The 21,946-nt window shown below is 36.1% G+C and overlaps 1 protein-coding gene across 3 annotated transcripts; it reads right to left on the bottom strand.

Annotated features, from left to right (window-relative positions):
• Window positions 1-336: 336 nt before the first annotated feature.
• LOC106051551 (glycosyltransferase 1 domain-containing protein 1-like) lies at window positions 337-21,588 on the bottom strand. Of its 3 annotated transcripts, none has more exons than XM_013206741.2 (11): window positions 21,020-21,588; window positions 8,183-8,269; window positions 7,283-7,431; window positions 6,298-6,403; window positions 5,646-5,737; window positions 4,720-4,884; window positions 3,523-3,572; window positions 3,227-3,273; window positions 2,254-2,374; window positions 1,699-1,797; window positions 337-1,241 (listed from the first exon to the last, which is right to left on the bottom strand). In XM_013206741.2, exons 2-11 carry the CDS (start codon window positions 8,254-8,256, stop codon window positions 1,029-1,031), a joined length of 1,116 nt encoding a protein of 371 aa, XP_013062195.2. In that variant the 5' UTR covers window positions 8,257-8,269; window positions 21,020-21,588; the 3' UTR covers window positions 337-1,028. The 3 variants fall into 3 exon arrangements, with proteins under 3 accessions (XP_013062195.2, XP_013062194.2, XP_055862561.1); XM_013206740.2 differs by lacking the exon at window positions 21,020-21,588 and adding an exon at window positions 12,634-13,054; XM_056006586.1 differs by lacking the exon at window positions 21,020-21,588 and having other exon boundaries at window positions 8,168-8,260.
• Window positions 21,589-21,946: the final 358 nt, after the last annotated feature.

Genomic DNA, 21,946 nt, shown 5'->3' with positions numbered 1-21,946 from the left:
GGGCAAAAGCCTTCATTCATTTTTTTTCAGGAGTAGAATGTCATGATTGTGTGGAGCTGTCATTTATAAATTAATATCACCAGATGTCAACTGACAGCACTGACTTGCACAGAAAAACCCTCCCGTTTTTAAAGGAGAAGTTAAATATAGTTCAAAAGATTTTTCTTTTTTAGTAGCTAGCCATTTTCTCCTTTTTTTTTATTGCCAGAAACTGTAATAAATATTAAAATTTGATTGGCCTATTTTCAATTCCTAAATGTCCTTAGATACTATATTTAAAATGAATAATGTTTTAGCTAATTATGTAGTGACTCAGGTATGTAATGACTCGGGGGGGGGGGGGGGGGGGGTATAATTTTTTTTTTACATTTAGTTATGAGAACTTTCAGACATTACATAACTAAGGGGAGAGAGGGGTAAAGAAATTTGTTGTGATTTGTTAATAGGAGGGAAGTTGGGGGGTCTGAAAATTTGTTATATAACAGAACAAAAATTATTCCAAAAAAAAAACCAACAAGTACAATAGTCCCTTGACGTTTGCAGATCCAACCCTCATGTAAAGGCTATTCTATAGGTTTAAAAAAAAATAATGGAAAAAATACTCTGTGGTTTTTATGAATACGGTACTCCCGACTTTTCTGGCACCATCTGATGTATGTGTACAGTGTATGGGAAAACACACTGAATACATCAACGCCAAACTTTCCAGATGCTAATTGGTGGATATATCATTATCAAAAGCTTCTATTAATACCATGTTGAAAAATGTAATTTGGGAAAATGATAATTAATAAATAAATCTTTAGTAAAATTAGAATTTTCTTGTTGTGGAAATTGAGTTTTATTACAATTTGTAAGAACGGGGATGAAGGTTAAAAAGTGTGATTTTTGGCATTATGTAATATCTGAAAGTTCCAGATGTAACAATTTAGTCTGCTGTTAACAAATACAATGTATATTCTGTGCAATCTACATTCTGGGTCAAGTTTTGTCAGTAGCTGTAACCATTAAAGATCCTAGCTATGTCGTCATGCAGTTATATCACCATGTACAGGGACAGACTTGGCAACACTTGAGATGCTGGCCAGGATATCTTTTATACAACACTCCACCAGAGAGACATATTTTTTTCTCTCGTCTTCCAGGTTGTGGTAAGTGTGCACATACTCCTTAGCATTTTTCGTCAGAGTGACATAAGCATCTGGACACTGTGTCAGAGATTCGGCCTTCTCTATGAATTCCTAAACATCGGCAAAGAAAAAGAAAAATGTTCAACAAACGTTAAAAGATTCAATAAATAAGAACATCTGTTAATGCCTGTATAGGTAATTCTATACAAATAAAAGTAATATACCCTGCAATCTATAGGGCTGATGATGTAAAGATGGGTCGACAATGGCATCAAGGAAAAGCACAATAACTGACCACCTGTCCAAATGTTAAGTTCTCATTAGAGGTAGGTGGACTTGGGGGGGGGGGGAGGGGGGGGGGCCTTAAAATTTCAAAATTCCAGTCTTCACCAAGATTCAAACCTTGGTTTGGAAAACTAGCACCTGCCTCCATGTATTAATATATATCAATGCTTTATGTAACTTATGCAGCAAAATAATGAAAAATGCTTAAGCTAATTCATTACATTTTTTTGTTGTAAGATCTATTTATACAAAATTAACTTTTATGAAATTTAGATCCTGGTACCTGAGGTGAATCATACAAAAGACCTGTGACACCATCCTGTACTATTGCTTTATTGCCTGGTATATTTCTTGCAAGGACTGGTACACCAATGTGCATAGCCTAAAATCCCAAAAGAATATAATATATAAAATACATGTTATATTAATGAATGGAATATACAGTACTGATCATTATACTGAAAAGTGAAATACTTGAAATAAATTTGATTAAAAGATATTTCTAATTTCAAAATTTAACTGATAAAAATTGTAATTGATACAAAAAAAAATTAAATTATATATTAGGCCAATATAAATGGACAGTCTACTAAAAAGAAATAAATTGACTGCAACATACCCAATAAATGAATTAATTAAATTGACCCACTGAACAAATGTTTTTCAGAAGCCAAGCGCTTTTTACCACTAAGCCAATATACTTATAACACTTTTACCACTAAGCCAATATACTTATAACACTTTTACCACTAAGCCAATATACTTATAACACTTTTACCACTAAGCCAATATGCTTATAACACTTTACTTATAACAATGTTGAATGAAAAAAAATCACCTCAAGTATGGCTAGACACATCCCTTCACTATCTGAGCTATTGACTACAGCAAATGACTGTGACATGATGGCATGGGTGTCTTCCATTGGAAGTCCTGGAATGTACACAACTCCTGGTCTCCTGTGAGGCAACAGTGACACAGGTTAAATATAGAGTGATAAGGATTACTTATATAAAAGTAAATGATAAACAGCTATACCTCAACTCTATATTTATATATAAACACAAAAAAAGCGTAATAAGTGTTTATGGGAAAATGTAAAAAATTAATCCAGCTTGAAATGTAAGAGAAATTCCAAAAAACTACATCTAAGTTTTTTGGAAATTTGAGGAATGGAGTTTTACAAAATATACATGTTGCTCTTGGAGATGTACATCATGAATTTTCACAAAAAAAAAAAACTAACAAAGAAAAATATCAAAAAATCCTTTTTTAAAAAACAAAGCACATTTAAAGGAGGAAGAAGTCTGCATTGAAAACTATATCTATCAATAATGTACAAGTTATTTCCCTTATTTGGTATCAATCAAAATAAATAATTATCAATAATTAATTGACTAATAGGGTGTTTTTCTTTCTTATTGATTCATGTTTTTTTAGGTACAATAAATAAGTGTTTAAAGTATCAACTTGATTGGAGAATGGGTGAGGGAGAAATAGCCTTAATTATTTTAAGGGGACAAAACACTAATTTAGTCATATCTGAATACTGAAAGATTAGTTTCCCTTGTTAGTACAAATATAATTAATTACCAGTAATTAATTGACTAATTGGTTACTTTTTATTTTATTGATTCATGTCTTGTCTATGCCAATGATTAATTGATCAAAGTTTCAACTTGATTCCAGAATGGTTGTGGGAGAAATAATGTGTACACACTTTATACCAGACAGACAGACAGACAGACAGAGATAGTTGATTTAGGCTTTGTAAAAATTGCTGAACTATGAATTGTAAAACTAATACTTACTTGTTTACAGCTGGTTCAAACACAGTAGAACAGTAGTGTTCATCTAACTGAAAAAGTAATAGTCTTATTTAGTGTGGATTTACCTTTGAAATGTACATAAAGTTTTCTATAAAATATTTTCAAAATGAAATTACAAAACAACATCAACAACAGCACTATTTGACAAGATCACAAGTACTAATAGATCATGATTTTATAAAGAATTAGTTAACTAACTCCAGCAAATAGTCTAGGAGAATACATAGTCTTGTATGACAAGGAGCAATGTAAATATGATGTTCCACAGTTTGACAAACCTTTGGTCCCACAATCAGCAACAAAATTCTTTTATCTCTTGCATGCCATTCTGTAAGGTGATAAACAAAATGTTTATGGGTTTAAATAAAACAAAGAATATAGTATAGATATGACTTTTACGTGCGCAGCATAGTGGGAATGTGGAATGGAGCGAATGCGTATTGGAAGAGAAGGATCCAAATATGGAGTAATGTAAACGAGGTTATTATTGACATATTATTATTTGTTGAATCAAGATTAAAGTCCTCATAATCTACTATAGATGAGTCTGCTTGGTGTATGAGTAAGAGTCTCATTTGCTCGCAACAATTAGTAATATCAGATGTAGTTATGGTGTATATTAACATGGATATCTTTTAATTTGAAGGAACATCTGTAACTTATAAGATAATTCAGCATTAAATAAAAAGTCAAGCTCCAATAAGGGAGTTAACAAATAGATAGTGTTTGCAGAAAAAATAGTATAAAGACTGAAAGAAAAAATAAGTATGTAATTGTTGAGTGTTAAAGACTGTGCATAATTTCAATCCAAGGACTTTGCTTGCTACCTAAAATAACACTAGAGACTATGCATGATGGAGAAATTGGGGGGGCACAGTGGATGAGTGGTTAAGCGCTTGTCTTCCAAACCTCGAGGTCCTGGGTTCTAATTTCGGTGAAGACTGGGATTTTGAATTTCTAGATTTTTAGGGCGCTTGAGTCCACCCAACTCTGATGGTCTCTGACTTTAGTTGGGGAAAGTAAAGGCGGTTGTTCGTTATGCTGGCCACATGACAGCCTGATCGTTAAAGGTTTGACAAAGAAACAGATGCCCTTAACATCATCAACCCTATGGTCTGAAAGGGGAACTTTACTACAAAAGGAGGTGTGGTGGCTGAGTGGTAAAGTGCTTGGTTTCCAAACCTGGGTTCGAATCCTTGTAAAGACTGGGATTTTTAATTTCCGGATCTTTGGGGACCTCTGAGTCTACCCAGCTCTAATGGGTACCTGATATTAGGTGGAGAAAAGTCTTGGCGGTTGGTCCTCGTGTTGGGCACATAACACCCTGATTAACAATGGGCCACAGAAACAGATGACCTTTACGTCATTTGCCCTATAGATCACAAGGTTTGAAAGGGTTAACTTTACTTTTCTTTATGAGGGAAAAATAGTATTTTACCCTCAGGAATCCCCAACAAGTCAGCCTCATACTTTACCTTGAAAAGTAGGAATTAGGTAAGTTGAGTTCTTCACTGGCCTAATTCCTCCAATCAATGAGAAGACTACAGGTTTTTGAAAGGAAGAGGTCATCAGACTATTGACTTCTGGTTGACTGAACAAGTAACTCATCAAGTTGAAACTAGACACACAGGTATGGACAGCTGTACAGCAACAACAACAAAATATAGGTTTTTTTTGGATTATCTCTAAAAATAAAGCCTTCAAAGTAAAATAAAGTAAAAGTAATCACCACTAAAATGTGATTTTAATGTTTGAAAAACGTGTCAATGTTCCAGTGTAAGTCAATAATTAAGATAAGACAAAACTCACTGTTTAAGACAATGAAATGAAAGCTAAAGATTGAAAATGTGTGTGTGTGTTATAAAGTAAGGGAGATCACTATAAATTTTAAATGTGATTCTTTCTTTCCTTGGAAGTGTTTTTATGAAAAACATTATTCAAACTCTGTGGTTGGTAGGAGTCACAAACTAAACCACTGTTATAGCACTCTGGCGGGAAGCCATTAAAAAACTAGCAAGAGACTGTGGAGAGTGGCATGTTTTTACTGAGGCCCTATGTTGCATTAGGAACTCAAAGGAAAGATGATGATGGCAGTCTCAGAGCTAATCACATGACCAGTTAAGCCATCCAGCTAACATACGATCATAAGAAAAGCTAATAAAATAACATGAAAAAAAAATAAGTTCAACACTTTTATCTATTAGTTGCTTTCATATGCAGCAAGATTAGTTAACATCTAACACAGTTAAGAAACTAAAGAATGAAGTGTTTTTATAATAACATCCAGATGTCTACTAAAAGTGAAGCAAAGAAAGTAGAAAACAAGATTTGAGACACAACAAAGCCAGCTCAACAGAAAGAATGCTGTTAACACGTTGAGTCATAAGTCTGTCACACTCACCTTGTGGAATGAGGGCAAGTTTGGACAGTGAGATATTTGGCCATAGCGCTAGAGCCTTGTCTCGTATAGTTGAACTAAAACACACCACAAACCTTTAGTTAAAGAATAAAATATTGTAACATTGAGTTAAGAAACAAACATGATATAAAAAAAAATTCAATGAAGTTCTGAATCTATTTTGTAATAGAACATCAACTATTTTCCAGTTTTAAAAATATCTGATATTTTTTTCAAGCAAATGTTGTATATCCTTTAATAAATAAAATTACAGCCTGGGGGGCTTGACCTCTTTAATGACCCCTGCATTTTGACATTCATCATCATGACATGAGATAATGGCATTATATTTAATGTAAAAACAAATTTCGGACACTCATTTGGGGGCCCTTCTCCAGTGGGGGGTCTTGGGGAATTTCAAATTTGGACCTCCCCTCCCCTAACCCTAGCTAATGCAATGTTTATTGCATACAATATCCCATAATTCCTACAGAGATATAGGAACTGATCTTAACACAATCAACAGCTTTCTAAACTGCTAGCCTCACAACCAGCCAGCATTGGACATAATGCAGCTATGCACTGCAACAATGTACAACCAACTGACCACATGGACATCTACAATTTTCTACAACAAACAATCCACTATTCTCACTTGGCTTTTGTGATCACCTCAGTCATGATGTCAAGGGAGTGGGAGTCTTTGCTGAACTCATTGATGTCTGTGCCGCCAAGGATGACGATGTAAGGCAGGTTACTCTCTGGAAAGGATCACATGATTAATTCCAGCCCAAAAATGTGCTAATAAAAGTAGCCACAACTTACATGACTCAGTTTCACAAAGAAGGAAATAGGGATGGAATAATAAAAAAATATGGGCCATAAGTGGACAACTTATGGTCGAAGTCCGCCAGAGAAATATGAAAAAAAAAAAATAAAGATGGCTAATCAATGATAGTGCATTTTAGGAGCAAGATCTATTTGCGATTATTTGACCTGCTCTATAAAAAAAAGATGTTTTAGGATCAAGGTCTAATTGTAGTTATGCAATCTACCTATTGCCAATATCTGATAATAGTCAGTTGAAATGGTTTGAGTAGATAGAAGGTGTTTTTTTTTTACATGCAGAATCTCACTTCAAGAAGACAGAGCTTAGGAAGTATACAATGAAGATCTGAGCAGTTTTTGGTGGTATATTACAAAATGCTATTTACTATTCAATTGATTGGCATTTGTACAAAAATAGAGTTCATCCATCATTCATGATATGATTATGACCACTTTGGTCATCTAGGAGGCTAAGGGCTTTGCACTTCGTTGGCTGGTGAGATCTATGTGATTGTTAGCCTGCCCACTGGATAGGCTATTCCAGCTGGAGCCTGTGTCAATAGCCTTGATTTTCTTTTCTGGTGCTTTTCTGAGGATCTACTTACCATTGAAATAGGAAATTATTTCATAGGTCTTATTTCTGTATTTGTAAGTTTATTTCAATCTTATTATTAAAAGATTGTTACTTTGCTTTTTATTTTTCTTGAATGATTTTGTTTCTAATTTACAAGATTCTACTAATTATGTCAATATACTAGCAATATATCATTGTCTAACAGTCTAACCCAATTGACAGCTGATCAACCACTCACCTTTCATAAAAGCTCCAGTTCTAAGAGCATGTATTCCGATCAGTATTCCAATATTATCTTCATCCACCATGCGAACAAACTCATCATGGTTCTGAAACAGTTTAGGGTCCTCCAGATGGCACTTGTAGCCAATAGACTTGAGATGATTTCTATAGACACAAGGGAAGAAACAAATCAGACACAAGGAAACAGAATAAGAACACAAGCTTGCAAGCTAAAAATAACGATGAGTGAGTTTTGCCCTTGTGGAGCATAATCAGAGAATGCTGACCATGTCTTTAAAAGCTGCATACTCTATCGAGAGGTCTGAAGAAGACACCTGACCCAAAAATCCCCCTACAGAACAAAAACTATATGGAGAGCCGCCAGATCTGGAAACCACAGCACAGTTAATCGCAGATATAGGAGTACTCATCTGAACCCTCTAACATAAAAATGAAGAAGAAGACGCAATAAATTAAACAAATCTCCCAGACAGCTATGTTCATAATTAGAGAGACTTGTTACAAAAAGCAAAACAAAGCAAAAACCTTCACACCCAAAAATTTCTATAGTTCATAAAAGAAAAATTGGCCCAGAAATGTATTTTTCACATGAAAGAAATAATAAGATAATGATATGTTGTGTGAAAACTGAGTTGACAATGTGTACATATGCATGGAGTTGTAGGAGACGCGATGTATATATTAAATTTTAATTTTTTTTTTCTGTTTTTTTTTTTTGTTGTTGAAAGAATAAAACAAGCTCTATTAAAATTTTTATGAATTTTTTTTTTAATCAGAAATTCTTTTAAAATTATTTGCTCTTTCCACTCAGGCAATCAATTTCATTCTATCAATTATCTTTATTTAGCTAAAATACTTAATTTACAGTTACAAATGTTACCTGTACTTCTTTTACCTTATTCTTTTGATTGTACAATAGTTCCCTCCCCTCTTGGCAAGGGGAGACAACAAAATCAATGTGTGAGGCATTCCTCTTGGAAATCTGGACAGAAAAATGTCATGGTTAGTTTGCAGTGACACAAACACAAATACTTTCTGTTTGAATGTTAAACTATTTTTTTTTAAACCTGGTCAGTTTTCAGCAAATTTTAATCTGCCTCTCACAGTCCAATCACAACTTTCATTGCACACCATGGTCAGAAATTGATTCATGAGCTACTTTTGGCCATCAGAACTTGGGAAACTACCATATAGGGGCTACCTTTGCATTTATAGAATTTGTGGGAGAAAGACTTCGATCTCCCTCATACTGATGAAGTTTTCCTTTCACACCTTGCAATCTATAGGCAGATGACGTAAAGGTAATCTGTTTCTGTGGTCCACGGTTAACGACGGTGTCATGGGGCCAGCACAATAACCAACCACCTTTACTTTTACCCAACTAATGTCAGGTACTGATTAGAGCTGGGTGGATTGAGAGCCGCCCAAAGATCCCGAATATAAAAATCCCAGTCTTCACTAGGGTTTGAACCCGGGAAAACAATATCAGCGGTAGGTGTCCAAATAAACAAAACGGTATGAGGCCAGAATAACAGAAAAAAAAAACACAACAACATGAAGCGCCCCCCCCCCCCCCCCAAAAAAAAAGGCATAAGCGCAAAAAAAAAAAAAAAGAGGGGAAGTAGCTCAGAAGAAATGATGAAATAAATAGAGTTTAGAATAAATGAGATTTGGACCAGCTCACATTCCCAATTACAAGAAAAAGGATACCCCTATTATAAGCTATCTCGACATGACCAACGCATAGTTTTTCGACTCAGAACCGTACACACCGGAATGAGACAACATATGTTCCAGAAGCTAAAAGTCGGGACTAGTGAAACCTGCCCTTGTGGAGCATCACCAGAGAATGCTGACCATGTCTTTCAAAGCTATATCAAGAGGCCCACAGCCCTCCTATAGAAGAAAAACTATACGGAGTACTGCTTGATCTGGAAACCACTGCGTGGTTCATCTCAGATACATGATTACTGATCTGAACCCCCGACATGTAAAATGAGAACGAAGAATAATAAGTCATCTGGTAAACCAGCAGGTTGTTTAAACTTAGGACAATTCATTATGGTCAGTGATTACAGTACAATGTATTTACCTTTACAAGCTCACTCCTCCTTTGTTTACCTGTCAGACGGATTAACAGACCGCAACTCGTAAATAAAATCTTTAACACTCGATCTGACATTAAACACTGTTAATTGATTTAGGATTAACTTGGACATAGAACAAGACATAAACAAGACTCAATAAAACACCAAACACATCAATGGTAAAGACCAAGTAGACAGAAAGTACAAAAAGATTAAAAAAAACAACTGCATAGAATCGCGTTCGTTTGATTTTAGAAGCCGGAAGGGGAAAAGCTGTTGTTAGTTTTGTGTGGTCCGTCCGTCCCATTTAGATCACAGAAACTAGATATTGATATCACAATAGTGTAGATCTTGCAGTGCGAAGCAGGACGGTTTGGCGCCGCCGTTTTGGCCCCGCCGTTTTGGCGCGAAGGTCGTTTTGGCGACGGGACGTTTTGGCGCGAAATACATTATGTACGTTTATTGTATTATTTCTTTTAAAAGAATTATTCATATCTATGTTTTGCATGAGTGTTTGTGTTAAGACATATTTTTCACGTACTAAATGTAAATGTGTGTTTTGTTTTTCACATCATTTTCTTTAATAAACATTTTGGCTTGTGTATGTGTGTTTATTTAGAGGCACACTTTTATTTTCAAAAAAGTTTTTTAAGATATTATTCTAAAATTAAAAACAAAATGAAACGATGATAGACTAAAAATTGATCCAATTATTTGTTTACAATAACATTGGTTTATTTAATGACTGTATGGTATCTCCAGCTATACATACCAAACACTTGCTAATAATAAGTAAAAATATAATACATGTACGATGTTTCTCAAAACCAACATCACGACCAACCACCTTTACTTTTCCTCAACTAATGTCAGGCACCCATTAGGCGCCCTAAAAATCCCCGAAATGCAAAATACAAGTCTTCAACGAGATTCGAACCTAGGAGCCCAGGTTCAGAAACCATGGCAAGCGCTTAAACATGCAGCCACCTTGCTCCCTGATATAAGTAATTAGAAAAAAAAAAGAAATATTTTAACATGCTAAATATATTTTCTAATACTTATAATATTTTAACTTTGAACACCTACAAAACTGCTCAAGTTTTTTTTGGGGGGGTGAGAGGGGAGGGGGAAACAGGAATGTAGCAAAGGCTTCGGCAAATCAAGGGGGAAAAAAAAAGGGCTAGACAGCACTTCGGAACAGAACACGTACGCAAAGAAAGGGAGAGGTGTCAGTGGGACTGAAGCCCACTAAACAACAATACGAAGCTTATCTTAAATCAAAGATGGACTATTGTCTGCAGGGTGTGTGGGTATGAACACGTGCATTCAAAGTGGGCTCAATTTTCCATTACCATCTGATCCCGCTCTGTTGAAACTAATCCCATTACTTTCCACGTCTTCTGTCCTCGTTCCGTCTTCACTGGCGATTCGTAAAGCCCAGTACAAAGACAGACCAAGAGCACATGAGAATTATTGATGTAGTCAAAGGCAAAGGCAGTCAAACAAAATAATAGTTTATACCGCATCTCCCCCTCCCCGCCCTTTGTTTTTTGTCCGAAGTTAAAACACAATTAATGATGCTCAATTGAAATACAAAAAGATCACATAAGCAAATGAGATACCGGTATAACGCTGAAGTTTAAGACACGCAGCAGGTGGAAATCTATACATTCAAACATACAAGTATCACAATGAGCTGGCGATGGGGAGGAGGTCTCAACGTTAGCTCAACGGGTGGAAACTGTTTGATAGGATGAGCCGAACATGGTCACAGGTTGAAAAGCGAGATCTCGGTCAATGTTCGGCGGCGGGGGTTTAAAAAAAAAAGTCTTTGCCCATGTAAAATATCCAACTGCTCAACAGTAATTACATTTCAAGAACAGCGGCGTGCTTTTCGCGGATTATTAGTACTGTATAACAGGATTACAAAGAGAGTTCGTGTGGAAACACAAACTCAGTAACGTCCCAGGGCAGGTTTCAATATTTTCAACAGTAATATCAGAAATCATTAACACAAACTATCAATAACTACAGCCCATCGTCAGTCCACACAAAATAGACGTGTGTATAGCGAAAGTGTTACCGCATATATAATGCTAGAAATATTATTACATTGTTAATATTCATATGTATTCAATGAAATGATTGTTATGAAGATATTGTTCAAGGTGAACCTGGCGGATGTTTTATAAATATCGAACGAGTAGCAGAAAGGCACACAAAACGACTATTATGATAAGTAGCAATAATACATACAACTCCAAATCAGCGTTAGTCTAACTGTAAGTTCTAATATACTGCAAGGGACTTTTGGACAAGCCAAAAAAAAAAAAAAGATTGGGGGAACTATGTCGGTACATTGTGGAGAAACAAAACCAGTACAAAAGATATAAGGGGGACAAACACATTAGCAATGACGAAGAAAATATTCGTTGTACAGAGAATCTGTGGCGACACTGCAGACACAAAACTATGACAGTATAGACAGTTTGGAGAGGGCCTCACCAACTAACCTAACAGCTGGTGAATACTGAACAAGTGTAATACCCAGCTACACTGAGGCAAAAAAGAAAGAGAAAAGGTTTGTATTTAAGGAAAAACTAAAGTGATTAGATTAATTCATTAATTAATAAGCAAATGTATTGGATGGCTGCCTGGTCGTGCGGTTTGTGCGCTGGACTGTCGTTTGGATGTATCGATGGTCCCGGGTTCAAACCCTGCCCGCTCCCATCCCCCATCGTCCTGCGGGAGGTTTGGACTAGGAAGTAAACTATCTTCAACTCTGAAGGAACATCCGAAACATGTAAAACATTTTACAACAAACATTTTATTAAAGATAACTAAACAAATTACAGTGTAAGGGATGTCAAAAAAAAACAAAACAACAACAACAAAAAACAACTAAATACGACCCAGAAGTCAATGGAAGTCTACCCACCAACAGTAACAGGTTATTTAAAATGTAATTGACACCAGAACTTTCAGCGAATGAAACTAAACAATTTCAAAAGTTTTTTTTTTCCAACGTTGTCCTAAAATATTTTGATAATGAATTTTTGTAGCTTGTAGCTAAGTTTCAAATTGAAAAAAAAAAAAAAAAGGTAAGAAGTTTAAATACTCTTACATGCTCAGCCTGCACCCCACTCTCCCACCTAAAAAAATGTTTGTTTTTACTATACCATCATACATTATAATATCTACCTAGGGCTTGCCGCCCCTAATGCGCTGGAGGATCAAAGTAAGTCAGTAAGATACAAACCTATGAGAAATAATCTGAAACTCGTCCATTGTTCGTTCTAGTAGCGAAGTTCGTCTACAAGTAAAACAAATTACAGAACAGGAACTCGATCTAGAAGTAACATTATGTAATCCTTAGAAACCCCCACGCAGTTTTGGCTCAAGAAAGTCACTACGTCATACGTGGGAAATAATACATTTTTAAAAACACATTATGGTGTGAGAAATAAACACGCACATATAGGTATATATGTATAAAAGAAACAAGAGTGTCAAGTTCAGGTTAAACTGGGACACTTTAAATCGACGTGTAGTTGGCCTATCAGAATAAGCGGTCACGAGTCAGCGACTTCTGCCAACCGACCGAACTTGGCGAGGATCGTAGAACATGGGCTACTTTTACTAGCCTGCGTGTTGAACTTCTGTCACCGCCGAAGGGGATCTAAATAACTTGACACGAGGTCACGCTTAGCTGACACCGACCATGTCTTTATAATTCGGCCTAATATTTATACAGAGAGAGAATACAAAAATAAAATAAAGGGCTATCATTGCAACAAATCTCTGATTTGACCGAAAATATAGACTGGAACTATGAGGAAATAAAAACTTTAAGAGATTCATAGCAAAATATTGTCTTTCAATTGAAAAGAAGTTTTGGTTCTATGTTTTGCTCGTCTTATGCTCCTGTTTCAAAGATAAGCTTAGTAGACCTAAGTTTGTGTCCTGTAGCCTGTCAAGTTCAGTTGTTTAACCTTTCATTATGTCGGTGAAATAACCAAAACTTAAAGCCTTGAAGTATCCACTTCAAAAACAAAAAAACAAGAAAAACCAAGTGAAGACTATTTGACGGGACAAAGTAATGGAGCCTCGATGTGTCGATGCAGTGTTTCTCAATTTATTACCAGTGACGACTCTTCTTAGCCAGCCTGGGGAGCTCTGTAGGCTCCCACAATGGAGTTTGGGAAGTTTTAAAGAATATAGCTAAAAAGAAAAGAATCTATTATTAGAAAACAATTTTCTTTTTTTTTTTCATATATATAAGTACAATATGTTTGGACTTAGAATTTGGTGATTTAATATCATTAAAGCTCTACTCCATTTAGTTCTTTTGTCGTAGATAACTTTAAAGTAGTTTTGTATACAAGAAAAGGTTTTTATGGAGAATGTTTTGCGGAGGCAGCAGGTTTTCCCTCCATCTAGCAAAAGGGGGTCTTTCGAGCGCTGAAAGCTTCCGAAGCGCTGTCCAGGGCGGGGCCCCAACGGCATCAGTTTTCCAGCGTTCTGAGCTTTCGAAATTCTTTTTCTAGCGACAACGTATTTTTATCCTTATATATATATATATATATATATATATATATATATATATATATATATATATATATATATATATATATATATATATATATATATATATTGCTCCTTGTGTCTCGGAAGACAATGGATGGGCCCAGGTGAGTCATTGGCTTTGGATTGGTCTTGAGACGGGGCAGAATCTGGTGTGACTGATCAAGCCAATTCTGGAGCGGCAGAGTTTGCCACAGTTCGTGCATGTATATGCATCTGACTTAGGGCTAGTTGACAGGCAGCTTTCTTCTTCTTTCTCTTGACTGATGCAGCTTCGTTACTTTTGCACTCGGCGAAGTTCGTACCAGCACGTACAGTCTGTCTCCATGCTGTCCGGTCTTGGGATATCTCCTCCCACATACTTTGTTCGATGCCCGTGGTTCTCATGTCTCGCTCACAGACATCTCTGTAGGTTAGTCTTGGGCGGCCCTTGGGTCTGACTCCATTTGCAAGCTCAGCGTATAGTATGTCTTTAAGTATTCTTCCATCTGGCATGCGAGTGACATGACCGAGCCAGCGTAGTCTTCTCTGTGTAAGAAGAGCATACATGTTGTGAATATTGGCCCGTTTCAGAACCTCCTGGTTGGAGACATGATCCTTCCAGGATATGCACATTATGCGCCGCAGGCAGCGTAAGTAGAAGCTATTTAATATGTGTTCTTGACGCATGTCAATTATATATATATATAATTTTAAAAAAAGGAGGAACGGACCGATATTGAAATGTTTTCTTGCACTCATAACTCAGAAATGTCTTATCCAGATATGTCTGTCTGTCTAGGTTATTTTAGTCTCGTATCCTGGTTGTTGCAGGTCAAATTAGTCTAATAAAGATAGAGGCAGCACTGACTAATGCTATGATGCGAAGGGCATTTAAGGTGTATATAACACACGTACGCCTGTAATGAGCCTGATTCGTAAGATCAGCTTCGTCTTGTCGCTGATGTATGCGCTTGTCACACACAAGCTGTTAGCATAACGTCTTACTACAGACAGAAGAATTTCCAGGATTCTGAAACAAGTAGATCGAGAAGAATCACGTTAGCGGAGACGTTTCGAAGTGTTTTCTTCCAGTTCATATTGTCGCAGACGACTCTCCCTTAAACGGAAGAAGACAAAACAATGTCCCTTACTTAAAATAGTGTACTTTTTGAAACATTGGGGCTATTTTAAATGTACTTGGATAATAATTAAACCTAGATTCAGGCAAAGTTCCTCTTTCAGACCTTGCGATCTTTAAGTTTAAAGTACGGATACGCATGAAATTTCGTAGGCAGTTTCTTTTTACCCCCAGGACGTTCAATAAGAACCGATTATGACAGATTCGCAAATCTGACGTCTGCTATTCGCGAAAAACAGCGAGCTTTTCAAAAACTCTTTTGTATTTTATTTTCGGTATTTCCCCCCAAAAAAAGACCGCAGTCTATACATAAAGCATTAAAAAATGTCTCACAAATTTCGTATTTTTATAGCATTTTTTTTCGTTTTTCCTAAGTTTACTTATTTTTAATGTCTTGCGTCATTTCCGCTTCTTTTTAGACGCCTATAAAAAAAACACAATCCTAATAGCATTAAAAATAATTTTGGCCGGGGGTGGGGTGGGGTGGGGGTGAAGCGGATAAGTCAAAGGGTTACTGAAATTAACAGGCCCAAAATATGAGATCGTGTATGTGTCAGGGGCGCATTATGAAGCGGGTCTTTTAAATCAAGTAAAAAGTCAATGTCCGAGAAATACGATGCGCAAGTTAAAAAAAAAAAAAAGCAGAATGGGGGTTCCAGAGAGTGAACGCTATAAGAAACAATATAAAGCCTGGGAACAAATCAACAGGCGTAGCCGGTATGTACTATGATTATGTAAGAAAGTACAGAGCGGTACAAAAACTCGTTCGTTCCTTACTCGGTCAGACTATATCAACGCCACCCTTCGATCAGAAAACATGAAAAGGACCAAGATGCCTGTGTGTAGTCGATGAATGAACTCTTTATGTTGTGTCTGTTCTACTTATGTGTATGTTTCTGTTGTGTTGTCTGCATATGAGAAAAGAGTCCTTGTAATCACAACAAATTTCCATAAGGATCAATAAAGCAGTCTTAGTCTTACTACTTAGAATCTGTTAATATATTTTTTTTATATAATTGTCAATTGTTGGTTGTTTTTGATAAGTTTAGGATGTTTCCTCAGAAATGAAGATTATTCTTGTTATTATCCTACAGGCGAAGCGCGGTGGCTGAGCGGTAAAGCGCTTGTCTTCCGAATTGGAGGTCCCAGGTTCAAATCCTGGGATTTTTTAATTTCAGGATCTTTGGGAGCCTCTGAGTCCACCCAGCTCTAATGAGTCGTTGTGCTGGTCACATTACAACCTCGTAAACTGTAGGCCACAGAAACAGATGACCTTTACATCATCTGCCCTACAGACCACAAGGTCTGAAAGGAGTACATTACTTTTCCTTCTTTTATCCTACAGGATGGTTGGGGATGGACGCCTGCCAGGGGCGTAACTAGGGATTTGGGGGCCCGGGGGGATTGACCTCTTTGGGGGCCCCTTGCATTTTGACATTCGACATATGACATGAGATAATGTAAGCAAAAATATATAAGCCCCAAATCAAATTGGTTCAGTATATCAGTAAACTTAACAAAAAGTAATCATCAAGACTCTTTTATTGTAATTGTATTACTGTTTGTTGATGAAAAGTGCTCGTGCATCAATGACATCATTGAAAAAGCGATTTTCCATTTATTTCATCATACAAACAGGAAAAGTAGCACAGTTTGTCACAAGCGTGTCTTCTAACAGGTGTCTTGGTTCAAGAAGAAACCCAAAGGTATCCATTTTCTTTCCAGCCTTTGGAATCTGCCCTTCATCTCCATATGAAATCTGTCCAGCACTTCTGTCGCAACACGTTTGAATTGCAGTTGTATTGACAGTCCTACATTAGAACTCAACTTCCCATCAAGTCTTTTCTTTCATATGGTTGTTTTGATTACAAGGAATCCATAGTATTCACTACCTTCTTTTGCTTTTTCGATGGATTGGGTTTTTGTCAGTTTCTCATCATTTTGCAGAAAGCATGAAAGGGTACTAATTTCTTTAGCAGATTCCCGTATATGCAGTCCAGACTTTTGTAGTTTCTTTCGAACTATATTAATTGGGCACAGGAGCTTTGACCAGAATTCAAGATAGGCAAAAAATTCGTAATTTTCCACTGCATGAAGGAGATTCTGTGCTAATATTATATGGCATTACGTCATTGTTGGTTGTTTATGTTTTGTGCGAAAGCAAAAGGATTCAGAGTATACAAAAGTGGGAAAGATCCATATCTCGTTATGCTCGAGTATAGAAATACTCCGATAAGTGGACTGCCGTATATGAAATCACCATCACAACTGCTGACGAGTAGAAGACTCAGGGAATCATTCCAACTGATGACAAACTATTGAAACCATTGGTAGCTGAAAATGCAGAGACATTACTCAACGAACGACAGATGAAAAGCTAAGTGAAATACGATGCAAAAGCAAGACTACCTAAAGATTATTCGTCTAGGTCAAACATGGCAGAAAGCAGTTGTCATAAAAAAAAATTCAGCAGCCAGATCTTACATCATAAAGACAAACAATGGAATAACATACAGAAGAAATCAACGCTTTTTAAATAAGAGTTTCGATGAAGACATCTCTGGGTACTATGATATATAGTTCGTCCATCGTGGTTCGATGATGACCACTTTGTCATCCAGGGGGCTGAGGGCTATGCAATGGGGTTTTATGCCTCCTCATGTGGCTGGTGAGACCTATGTGAGCCCGGAATGTTCGGCCGCACACTGGGCAGGTTATTCCAGCTGGAGCTAGTGTCAATTGTCTTGCTTTTCTTTTCTGGCGTTTTTCTTCTGCCTGCGTTGTTCTTTTTTCCTCAGCAACCTGTGCGCTAGTTTTCACAGCGCGACGCCATGATGCTCTGTCATGTGCCTCTGTCTCCCAGGTGCCAGGGTCTATGCTGAACGCCTTCAGAGAAGCTTTGAGGGTGTCCCTGAAGCGCTTTCTTTGCCCACCTTGCGAGCGCTTTCCTTCGCTTAGTTGGCCATACAAGAGTTGTTTAGGGATGCGGTGGTCTTCCATTCTGTAGACGTGACCTGCCCATCGCAGCTGGGACTGCATCAGGATTGTGTGGATGCTTCTCTGGGTACTATGATACCGATGAAGACAATGAACTGCAAACTGTTGCTACAAACGAAGCAGACAGTTATAGACCAACGTCTAGAGAACTTGTTCAGTCAAGACAACCAGAAGTGGACGAATTGTTAAAGTTCCTAGTAGACAGTGCCGGTCGCAGTGGGCGCCGCGCTTTCATAGGCCCCGCGCTAATTCCAAGTGTATATTATTAAATTAAACAATTATAACGTATATAAAATAACAGGGTTTTCGGGACCTCCTGATTTTTCAGGGCCTCCAGGAAATTTCATGAAAAGGCAAAATATACGATAAAGCCCTGAACTTTTTTTGAATTTATTCAAATCTCCTGAAGATTCGACGAAATTGACGTTTTGGGGTGCCAATAAATAAAAAGTGGCATTGCGAGCTTTCATTTGATAAAAATTTATTGCAAAGACGAAAGTAGGCCTATTTTCTAATTCAAAAAATAATAATTTTGACATTATGCTTATCCCTACCCAGACTAGGCCCCGCGCGATCCGTTTCGCATAGGGCCCAGCAAATGCTAGGGCCGGCCCTGCTAGTAGATATCACTATTAAGAACTTTAAAAGGAAGGATGTGATAATAATTTCAATAGGAAGGATGTATTAATATTATATGATATTACGTCATTATTTTTTGTTTATGTTTTGTGCGAAAGCAAAAGGATTAGATCATTAGATGTAAATAAAAAGAGAGAGTTTCCATTGAATTGAGGAAAGATGAATAAAGGGGTAATAACTCGAGTGTGAAGTTTAATTCTGAAATTATAGACGCCAAACCCGAATAATGGACAATTTTAGCATTGTTAAGAATAACTTTTAGTTAATCTCGATTCTGTAAATTTTGCTTCAAGGTTAATTAGTGTAGCCATATAATACTCGCCATTTAGATCTATTATTAGTAAAGGTAACAAGATACCTGGAATTCGCTGTATATCATGCAGTTTTATTTGTGGCAACAAAGTTTAAAATAGAAAAATTCTACAATATTTAAAAACTGATCTCTGCGGCAAAAATATTTTTAAAATATCTAGGTTTAGTCTTTGTGATAAATTTAATCCATAAATGTTGATTAAAAAAAGACACCCGTTGACATTATTTGTCAATCAAATATATTAATTTATGTATTTACAAATAAATTTCGAACACCCATTTGGGGGCCCCCCCTAGGTCGGGGGGCCCGGGGGGATTTTAAAATTCTCCCCCCCCCATCCCCCCCCCCCTTTAGTTACGCCACTGACGCCTGCACGACTATCATGAAGACAGTCCGAAGGGCATACCACGGGACCAGGTGACCATCCTACTAGCAGCTAAATTCAATTCTGCTTTTTTAAGATTCTATAGTTGACATACGCACACATAAACAACTAGCATGAAATATTTCCAAGGTTAGATACATTTCTAATCATTATCAATCAGTTGCATGAAGTCTAAAACGTTATATCAAATCATATTTTTGTTGTAAATTCTGACTAATCCCCCCTTAAAAGAATACAATCTAAAATATTACCAAAAACAAATTGATAATTCCAGTTTACTACAGTCCTTCTTATTAAATACTTCTTCTTCTAGCCAGCTTTATTGCTGCTGAGCTGTGAGCTCTTTTGCAGCTTATTATATACAGAATTGTTGATTTCTACAAATGTCTGCTTAAAAATCCCAAATTCTTGTATAATTGTTACAAGGCTGTATATCAACTCACTCTGTCTGTCTGGTAAAAAGTATGTACATGTTATTTCTAACCAATTAGTCAATTAATTGATGGTAATTTTTTTTTTTTGTTTAATACCAACAAGGGAAACAAAATCCTTCAGTATTCACAGATACGGCTAGATTAGTTGGGTTTAGTCCTCTTAATAAATTGTTAAAGCTATTTCTCTTTCATGCTTTCATTCTCCAATCAAATTTATACTTTGAAAAATTATTTATGGCACCTAACAAAACATGAATTCATTTTTAGAAATGCCCAATTAGTCAATTAATTATTTGGTAATTAATTATTTTGTTTGATATTGAATAAGGAAATAGCTTGAACATTATTAATAAATATATAGTTTTCAGGGTGGACTTCTTCCCACTTTAGATAAGAAGCTTTGTTTTTTTTAAAAGGATTTTTTTATATTTTTCTTGTTAAATTATTTTATCAATTTGACAATTCCATAATTATCTTTTTGTTTAGTAAAGGACCCCTGGCACACATATATAACCTGAAAACTTTTCAAATTTGACAGTAATAAGTTTCTGATTTCTTCAGCATTCCATCCACTCATGCAATCATTGAACAGAACAACAAAGTAACATCCTGTTTTTTTTAAATAAAGACTAGTAACACATTTTCAGAAAGAAAAAATTACCATGAATATCTTAATATGTGGAAGTTATTAAAGACAACCCCAAGAGAAAACTTTGGCTATAAGAACTATTGTGTTCCTAAAGTTGAGAATAAAATATCCAAATTTGTAGTGTTCAGAAAAATGTATAATACTGTCTCTAAATTAATGTTTCAATTTGAAGTTTTGAACACTTTGGTAAAGTTATATAAGATCTTAAATGACCATAAGTTAGGAAGGTATCATAAGAATCTTTATATTGTATGTCTCCAGTGGAGCCTGTCATTAAAAGGCTAAAATTAAAAAAGAATTGATTGATTAAAATACTGTCATACCATTTTTATATTGAACTTGGAATATATAAACCCTAAACCAAATTTGACTGGAATCAGAGGTTGGGCAAGTTGACTACACTGAATAGACTGATCAAATTGTGCCATAAAGCTTAAAAGAAAAATATTTGACTCTGGATTTATAATAGTTAAAATAGTTGTTATTTGAATAATACTGTAGATATTTTTTAAGCTGTAACTTACCTTCTAGTAATATATGTCTGTCTCACATGTAGTCCATGTAGTTTTTTTAATTCTCATGTTTATGGAATAAGAAAGAATAGCTTCTATTGGCATTCAAATGAATAAAGTGAACCTGAAAAAAAAAAGAAAACATAACTTGGTTAGTTTTGTTATTTGTCATAAAGGATATTTGACAAGTTATCTGTCTTTGAAATCACATAATCCAGAGCCAGCTTAGAAACACATTGATCACATTTATGTTGACTTCTAGGTTACATACATATTTTCTTTAACAGCTTTATAAGTAAATATTGTTTACTTTTGGAGTGTTGCTAATAGACAGTAACAGATAAACACAAAAACAAACAAGAGACAAATAGCAACAATGGTGTCAGCCTAACGTAAATTAAGATGCTGGTAGGGTCTACTTTGGACACATGCTACGAAATGCACACACAATTTATTTTAGTCCCTCAACAGCTGTGCTCACAATATTGTTTGTTGGAAAACAAAAACCTTAACACCATACTTTAAAATAGACTTAGCGTACAATACAAAAGCCTCTATAACAAAGCTTATCATTTTCAACAAAGCAGTTAGAAAACCTCAAAGATGGCTGGTGTTATAAGGTATGAATAAAGTTTCTGCATAATGTGTTGAAAGTAGTAAGAGTAACTGACTAATTAAAAGGTAATCTTCAAGGCAGGACAGTATAAACACACTCAGAACAATGCACTCTGGACTGTTGCTCGATAATCTCAATGGTCCCAGGTTCTTACCAGATACCCCCTCACCCACAAATTTCCACAAAAAAAATTGGACCTTAAAAAAATGCCCACTGAGCATGCTTTTAGCATGACTTTATCAGGTGTATCATGTGACTTTATCATAATTCCGCACTATCTCAGCTATGTTCTGAAATTAGCGCAGACAAAAAGAAACCAGTAG

The sequence above is a fragment of the Biomphalaria glabrata genome, chromosome 12 (assembly GCF_947242115.1).
Source record: "Biomphalaria glabrata chromosome 12, xgBioGlab47.1, whole genome shotgun sequence".
Taxonomy (NCBI): domain Eukaryota; kingdom Metazoa; phylum Mollusca; class Gastropoda; family Planorbidae; genus Biomphalaria; species Biomphalaria glabrata.
The sequence above is the reverse complement of the archived record's forward strand: the minus strand, read 5'-3'. Positions and strand labels throughout refer to the sequence as shown.